Genomic DNA, 9050 nt, shown 5'->3' with positions numbered 1-9050 from the left:
CTATTTCGAATGACATTTTCCTCAATAAAGACAAACACAGTTTAGGTTTTTATATCAATGTATTAATGTTTTATTCTAATTACAATAAACAGAATATATCAGTCCCTTATTTGTACAAAAATACCTGAAAAGGTTACAATTAAGATTTATAAGCCATTCAACTATTTACAGATTGAAGCAAAGCACATTATGAAAACAGGAACTCTCTCTTACAAAAAAAGATAAATTGCTGTTTTCTTTTTGCATTCCCTGAAATACATAATAGTTTATATTTTTATATATAGATATATTTTTACTTTACTCATTTGTACAGCCACGGTATCTTGCATTGTGACAATGTTATGAAAATGCACAAGAGTCAACATGATAATCAATTGAGCTGTCTTTGCAACTCGCTTTCAACTCCGAAAGTAAACTGAAACTGCAACACAATAACTGAAAATAGGAGCTTTCATTCCCAATCATCTGATTCATCTCATTTGAGTGCCGTTTTCTGCTATTAAATTGTATTAATCAAGTACTTCTAAACTTGCAGGGGTTTCAAACTCAAGGCATGCTTGAACAGCAAGGAGTGTGAATGGTAGCAATGTTTTTGTCATTCACATGTTAGGTCTGGTTTGTGCAGAGAGGGAGAAGTCAGCAGAGGCACCATCTGTGGTTACAAGTTACCTGGCTACCAAAAATGACACTCTGCTCAACTCCACTGAATCAGTTTTAGTTTGAGTGTTTATATGATTATCTTATTGTACGATTACGATTACCTTATCGTAAAACACAGCATAATATGACAATTCAAATTGGATTATGATTTTTTCTAATTTGCTAATTTATGTGTTTCATATATTGGTTGGCTGTTATTGCTGTAGGTGATTAGTGGAGTTGATTAGATGAAATTGTTGGTGATGGGGCTTCAAATCAGTTTAGGTAGCCAAGCAAGTGTTTTAGGCTTTTTTTCTTCTTCTTCTAAACAAACAGTTTAAACAATAGAACTGACAACATGATTTACTTAACTGCACTCTTTAAATAATACTGAATCTACTTAATTTTGCTGCAACAATATTTTTCAAGTATTCACAACTAGCAAATTGGTGAACATAATGGAGAAAAGTCTGTTGTTATAACTCTCAGCTTAATGAAGCCAAAATATTCTTGTATCCATCATCATCCAGTACGTGAAAGTCCTGAAGCTCTGATGGACCAGTAGTTTTTAACATGCTCCAAGTCAACCCTGAGCAACCCGGTTACATTCATTTCTGTTAAGCGTAAAAATGTGGATATCCAAATCCACCAATTTATTTTTCATGTGTTCATTAATTGAATATACCCTCTGTCTTTTGCATTTCAACAAATCAACCCACTGCCTAGTAACATCCTGTGCATGTGGCAGTTTTTATGTAAGTATGAACTCAATTTTACAAGGGTACCTGTTCTTTCCCTCACTTGTTTACCTCTGCTACCATTCACTTCAGTCATTAAAAAAGGTAACAAGGGGAGTGCAGAGGGATTGACCCACTCTCTGGGGACTTTTAGATTAGTACTCAGAAACAGCTAGTATCAACAATTCAGTGACATTTCAATAGCTTAAGATGACTTCCAGCAAGTACTAGATGTATTTATGTATTCTCCATATTCCTCCAAATATCCACATATCGAATGTCAGTGACGGAATCCCTACATTATAAACTCATTCAACTCACTCAACATTCATGCAAATGAAAAAATCTACGTATTAAATAATCTTCAATCTGCTGATTGTTTCTCTGGTATGGTTTGAATTAAATGGAATACAACATCCCATTTTGCAGTTTTACGGGTAAAATAATATAGAGGAGCTTACTGTGCCTGTATGTATGAATGTATGCATGTATGTGTATGCTTGTGTGCGGTGGGGGGGGGGGGGGGGGGGGGGCGAGGGTAACTTGACTGTAAAGTTGTGTCCTACATCTAAATGTCTACAATTCTCTATTCACAGCAAGGCATTGAAACAGTGAATTATGAGAATATTGAGGCTTACTTGACCCAGTTTCCCAAAACATTGTGGTTTGAATTAGTTTTTTAATTTATGTATGTTTTCTCTTACTTAACTCATCACAAAAAAGTGATGATTTCAAAAACTTTAGGCTTCTTAACATAAAATGGCTGGAATTCTTAAAATAGGATCTTTTTAGAGATCTGGGAAAAACAACGTAATTAATAAGAATAAAAATACTTTAAAAAAAGTTAATGTTTTGGGAAACTCAGGTAATTTTTTTGTTTTTGATTTCACAACATCCATCATGTGGAATGACAACGTTGACACTACAGATGCCAGTGTGCTTTAAAACATCACTTCATGAGTGCTGATGATGACGAAAATAGTTTTTGAATAATCAAACCGAAAAAAAGGGAAAACAAAATACATCAATAGATGCTATATCATTAAAATAATAATAATAATTATAATAATAATAAATCACACTGGTCAATTATTTCATGGTAATTACAAAAGAAAACAGTACAGAACAGCGCTCAGAAAAAGAAATCTAAAATTTTCAAGTAATCAGTCACATCCAGATAAATAAATACATTTTGCTGAAACAATACTTTAAAAAATGATTCATCATTGCATCTTAGATAAATAATGGTGACCATGCACAGTGTGTTGATATAGCGTGGCTATTCTGCATCTCATTTGATCAATATACCTTAAGACAACCTGCATGTAAATAAAAGATGGCTGTTGATGCTGCATTATTACAGGTAAGTACAAATAGTTCTCTAATTATCTGCTGGATTGTGGCCTAAACAGAGCTACGGTCAAAGCTTGGACTAAATAAAACTTTCAAACATGAGTTTTTAAGAAATCATCAGGCTTAGTTACGAGATAACAAATAGCTGTTTGTAGTGGGACTATCTCAGAGAGGATTATTCTGAACCAAAATCACTAGGATGGACTTGAGCGAAGTAACAAACAAGGCTGAATTTAAATATCAACAGAATCCCAACCAATTTACCTAGGATTTGCCCTTCATCATGTGTAATCCATTTTGTTCCATTCTGCCAGACGTGATCGATCAGTGCAAAATAATGTATTTCTATCTATGACAAAAAGAAATTTGATCCGGGTTATCTAGAGGCACTGTGTTGGAATCTTCCTTCACTAAACTATAGTTAATTACAGGAAGTCAATCGTAAACTTGGCCAAAATGCAAATGGAAATCCATTAAATTGACTTTTTTGGGTTTGACTTGACCTTGGTGGGTGCTAGGACAACAATCGATTTTCACTGAATGTATATGGGTTAAGATTACAGGTCGGCATAGCCAGTGCCCTCAAACGAACTCAATAAGAGTTTGTCGCCCATTGTTGTCTGTCTGGTGATCTCGTAATTGTCACTCGAAAACACATCATGTACCAGATTGCAAACTCAAATAAACAGACATGGATTAAAATAATGAAAAACAGCCCTGTAATATTTTTGAAGTCAGTCCTAACATGTCCAGTTTCTACCACACTGCAGAGAGGGTATTTTCACTTTATCCAACAATAAGCTTAAGAAACTGACAGTCAGAAAGGATGAATAGCAGGAGGCTAGGGTAAATTATTACTGCAAAAGGTGAGCTAACATTTGTGTACTTGCAGCTAACGTTTGACAGTGTAGTGTCCAGTAGGGAGTATATGTGTAATGTTTGCTCACAAGTACTTCCATGTAGAAAAGGCCATATTATCTGGAATGTAATCTATGCATTACATTCCAAATAATGTCTAGTATATTATATATAAAGTAAGAGCACGTCAATTCATATTTTCCTAACCATATTTTTGTTTAAGGGCACAGGATTATGTCTAATACTCTGACAGCACTTGACTGACTTAGGGAACATGCAGTATGTGAGAAGAGGCTTCAGAACCAGAATGGGTCTCCCCCACAGGCTGTGCTATATGTTTGGGCTGAACTAGTTTGGTTTGACAAAGAGTAACAGAGTGTGATTTTTTGACAGCTAGTTGGGTAAAAGTACTGAAGGAAATGCTAGTGGTTATCCTTCCCTGCGCTGTTGTGAGGACAATCAGACAAATGAATGATATTCTCATTTGTCTCGCTTAATCTAATGCAACTGATAGCCTTATACCTTTGCCTGCAGTATAAGAAAGTGGACAGGCTGCACTTTCTCATTTCCAAACTGTAACCTGGTTTCACTTTTCAACATTACAATCACCAAAACTGTCTACCTGGTTAAATAATTTGTTTAGCTTTATTACTCATTTCACCCTGAATGACACCATTATACATTATGTGGAAGTTGCATGGGAATTACTTTAGGAAACTTGAGTGTGCAATAGAATGACAAGTACAGGATGACCTTTTTTGTAGCTTATGTGGATACTGAAGAGTTACACATATCCAGGATGCAGAAGGTGGACTTTAAACACATTTATAAAGAGAGTATTGAAATGCAATGCAATGAATATGTCCAAAAGAAACGAAACCCTGTGTGGTCAGAGATGAGCATGAGTGAGGATGGACGACACAGTTTTTGTATTGTCCACAAATAAAAAAATACTTTGTTTCAACAATTCCAGATTTTTCCTTGGCCATTTACTCCAGGCTAGTTTGTCCCGACAAACACTCAAAAGAATTTAGAGGCCACACTCTTTCTGGTGCCTCTATATCAAATAAATGTTAAATTTTGACATGTCCTTACATGCCTATGACACTAGAGGGCGGTGGCACCATCTCACAGTTAAAAGTAATGCAACAGCGGGGAAGTCATGCACCCTCAAAGGCCACTCCCAGTTCGATGAGTGCAAAACTAAGAGCCAATCACCTCTCCACCTACAGTATATTCACTGAGGATGAGTGATGAAAATTTGTTCTCAGGGAGCAGAGTGGTCCACATGAAAGCTTGAATTGTCCTGCTGATTGTCCAGTTGAAGGGATATACAGTCTACACTTGAGCTGGAAGAGAAAACCTTGAAAGTCACTGGTTCCAAGCTTATTGATGACTACTGGTAGCAAGATTGTGGAAGATTTTGCGACAGCATTGACACAAACGGCAGTGTTCATTTCCTTTGTCTTTTCTCTTCTTCACACAGTGATTTTGCAAGCAAATTGTGTATCCGACTCCTCAACATCCATGCAAACCAAAAGGTATCCAACAGGTCGTCAATCTCCGGTGGACTCTCGACAATATAAAACGACAACAACGAAACATCAGTCAATTCACCAGCTTCTTATCAGGATAAAAAACATAAAGAACCAAACCAAATGAAAGATTCTTTTTGTTTTGTTTGTTTTAGGCAGAGTCAAGGGAGGTCAAGTGATAGGGATCATGGGTCAGATGATCCGCAGATGTCATAAGGCCACAACGGTGCATGGGTGTCTGAGTTTACAAGGCAGCACTCCTCTGTTGAGCTGGTAGAACTCCACCAGCTGAATCAGGTCAGTGAATTTGGTGGCGCCGTCATCAAGGCTGAAGAAGACTTGGCCGTCCTCTTCACACTGCCAGCATAAAACAGTCCGGGCATGACCGAAGAGGGAGACACCACATGGCAAGAGAAAAGACAGGACAGGGTAAAATCAGACTCTGTTCATAAATCATGTCTTGGCTTGTTTACTACAAATCACAGAATGCTTTTCAAACCAAGCTATAGTTTTTTAAGATTGATTTCCAGAGAGCCTGGACTCATGCAACTTCTTTCTATGTAAGACCAAATTCACACAATCCTTTTAATGCTTAATATGGTGTAGCTGTGCATTGAATTGAGGATGCACACAGAGAGACACAGACATGGCCGTAGCCAGGATTTTTCAAATACCAAGGTCAAAAAGAAAACACAACCTATATATCAATTCACTGTAATCCATGATGTATTTATAACGCTTTCTTGCTGTGCATTTCTCAGTCATGGTCACTCTTGTGGTCCAGTTCTTTCTTATCACTTCCAATTTTGCAACTTAAATCAACTCCTATTTCAGTATTCTACAACTTCCATGGTTGTATACTGTATTTAAAAATGACAATCTGCAATATATTATTTTCTTTGTTTGTTCTTAAAATGTGGAATGGAGCACGGCCTGCTGGGAAAGGGAGAAAATGGTTCATCCAATGAATGAACAGTTTGCAAAATCGGGTCAAGTCCAATTCACAAATGTAGACAACATATTTCTGGCGATTTTCAAGTTGCAGTAAACATCTACTGCAGTGAATACTTTTTGTGGAAGTGAGCACTATATAACTGCAACTTAAAAATCTCCAATAATATGCTGTGTATATTTGTGAATTTGTGACAAATCTGGTGACGGAAGCTCAACACAGTGGAGCTGAAACCAGTTGGGACATAACACCGGGGCCGGGGCCAGTGAAAAAATTCCTGGTGGATTTCAAGGCCTCACTCCGCCGCTGGCTATAGCCAACTGCTTTCATTTTGACATGGCAGCGGTATCTGCAAGTACGTGTCACGTGACGGTCCGTTGATGGAAGGATAATTGTCTCGTTGACTATTTTGACTTCACAACGAAACGAAACTTCAAGAAAAAAATACGGTGTCCTCAATGGTAGCTATGGCCATGCACAGGGATGAAGCTCAGCACTTGTCTTGGTAACATCTGCCTACATTCTGCTTATTTTGTTAGTCACACACTGGTAACATTATGACACAATTACAAGCTTGTTTATTTTAGAATATGCCACTCTTCCACATAAACGCTGTTACATTCATCACCACATCAGAGAACACAATTGTATATCTCAGTTGCACCAAGGTAATTGCTCATGTAATGTGTCATTTCAACATTCAGTGTCTACACTATCCAACTAAAAACAAAACATTTAAACTAATTCATGAATACATACCGGTAGAATCTGGAAATGTTTGATTTTCTGGTGATGGCACAATGTGAGCACAAATGCCTTGGGGTTACTCTGACTGACTCTCAGCAGAAACAACCTGTTGAGAAAAAGAAAGGACACCAAGAGGGAAACATTCAGTTGGCTTTACTTAAACCACATACATTACATTTGTATGGAAATTCTATGGTATTTGTAGACTTACCCATCTACTTGTCCCTGCTGGTGGATAATGCGATGGGATTCTTCTCTGGTTATCCTGCCATGGAACCACAACTGAGCTATGTGGATGACTGCAGAGAAAATAAAAGATATAATATATTTTAAAATGGGAAATGGGACAAAACAAATGAGATATTTAGAAAAAAAAAGTCAAAGATCAACTACTTTGTTGATCCCTTAATGCATTTACCTGAACTTAGTGAGGAGTGATGTAATGGACTGTGGGAGCCTAATATGTTCATTCGTTGACTCCTCTTCTGAGAGAGATGCCACATACAGACAAAAACAACATGTTCATGATCCAGCATACATGACACTTTAGATCCAGGTTATTCAATTACAGTGTATCCCATATCTCTACATTTCTTAACAGTTATGAAAAATCTCAAATTAAATACAATACCAGTCAAAAGTTTGGACACACTTTCTCATTGATGTAAATGGGAAGATGTGTCCAAACTTTTGACTGGTACTATATACAGAGTACCTAACAAAAAGCATGATCAAGGCTTACTGTATTGTATAATCATTTTCTAACCTGAAATAAGTATAAAGGTGATCTTACAGTAGCTTCCTCTACAAGTATTTTTCTCTTAGCCAGACCTCAGCCATTAGATTAAATTTGACAGCTACCTCACAGTCATAGCAGCTTTATGAATATACAAACCACTTCTATAAGCCCATAGTAACTGTCCCTGTGAAATCAACATTTACTAATCCAGAGCAGCGTATGAGTATTTGAAAAAAATAACTAGTGCCATCTGTAGAGATTATAATACATTTTTGAGGTCTGCTCCTGGCACGGTGGGCGGGGATAACATGAAACTCACCCTCCACGCATGCCCCTCCTCCATGGCAGCGCTCTGAGCCTCCACAGGGTTGTCAATCACCCTGCCTATCCTCCCTGAGAAGTCCATTGCCACAAGGGAGTTCTCTGACACACTTCGCTAGGGGGAGACAGAGATTCATGATAGTCAAAATACACAAGAGCCAGTGTGCAGACACACACAACATATATCTAACTCAGTCTTTGATGAAGAAGAAAACTTACCACAGGTGCTGAGAAGTGTGAGAGCAAGGTTTTTCTTTGTTGGGGAATCTTATAATTCTGGTACAATACAATCCCATACTGTGAAGAGAAGGGAACACAGTGGTCCATCACATTCTTGACAAGTGTAATTTGAATAGTTTATGTATACGTTTGCTGGTAGATTTGTTTAGGCAACTTGTGTAAAGTAAAACCAAGAAGAAATGGCTTACTACTATATTTTTGGTCCTGGCCGACTTAAAAAATGCTGTGTTTTCTTACAATGTTTGGAACATTTATAACATTGTGGTCTGCAATCTTTGAATAATTATAGACAAAAAAAAAAAAAACACAATCAAACCCAAAACCAATTAGTCTGTCATGAACAAATTAGTCTGTCATGGTGGTACCTTAAAGAGTCTGAAGGCAGTTATCCAACAGGTCCTGCCCTGTTCGTCATCAGCACACAGGATCCTCAACTCCTTCAGCTCCCCTCGACCTTTATTGGGCTGCATATTAACATTTTCAGAATCAGGACGGAGCTAATAAATTATTCATTACAGTATATCATATCACATTACGGCATTATCATCATCACAATCATCATTATTGTAAAAATACCAGTGAGGGTTTCAACTAAGGTTGAAACCCTCACCCTCCAACAAGGAGGGTGAGCCAAAAATGTACTTTAAAAAAATTACACTTTATATCAAAACAGATCAAAATATAGGCAAAAAGTACAAATACAATTATCAGATGTTTATTATGACTTAGCTCTTACTTACACATATTATTAAACCATTTAGAAATACATCCACCAGCAATAAACCAGAAGCACAGCACCACTATAATCATATGAATCATATGCATTGATCAATGACAATGATCTCATGCTTTATCCGACAATAAAACTGTCACAGGGAGGTAAATAAAATGTCACTCATTGCGCTGCTCATAATATTTCATTAGAAATC

At 37.1% G+C, this 9050-nt stretch overlaps 1 protein-coding gene across 2 annotated transcripts in view; it reads right to left on the bottom strand.

Annotated features, from left to right (window-relative positions):
- Positions 1 to 773: 773 nt before the first annotated feature.
- The window catches only part of grb10b (growth factor receptor-bound protein 10b), a 71184-nt gene continuing 62907 nt past the window's right edge, over positions 774 to 9050 (bottom strand). For both annotated transcript variants that reach the window (XM_053326618.1, XM_053326619.1), the window contains exons 11-17: positions 8487 to 8585; positions 8101 to 8178; positions 7880 to 7996; positions 7240 to 7306; positions 7033 to 7120; positions 6834 to 6927; positions 774 to 5479 (exon numbers count right to left, since the gene is read on the bottom strand). In XM_053326618.1, the coding sequence (XP_053182593.1) occupies positions 5333 to 5479; positions 6834 to 6927; positions 7033 to 7120; positions 7240 to 7306; positions 7880 to 7996; positions 8101 to 8178; positions 8487 to 8585 (690 nt within the window). In that variant the 3' untranslated portion in view covers positions 774 to 5332. The remainder of the gene's footprint in view (positions 5480 to 6833; positions 6928 to 7032; positions 7121 to 7239; positions 7307 to 7879; positions 7997 to 8100; positions 8179 to 8486; positions 8586 to 9050) is intronic.

Source organism: Scomber japonicus, chromosome 10 (assembly GCF_027409825.1).
Source record: "Scomber japonicus isolate fScoJap1 chromosome 10, fScoJap1.pri, whole genome shotgun sequence".
Classification (NCBI taxonomy): Eukaryota; Metazoa; Chordata; class Actinopteri; order Scombriformes; family Scombridae; genus Scomber; species Scomber japonicus.
Note: the sequence above shows the minus strand (reverse complement) of the source record. Positions and strands in the feature narration are given on the sequence as shown.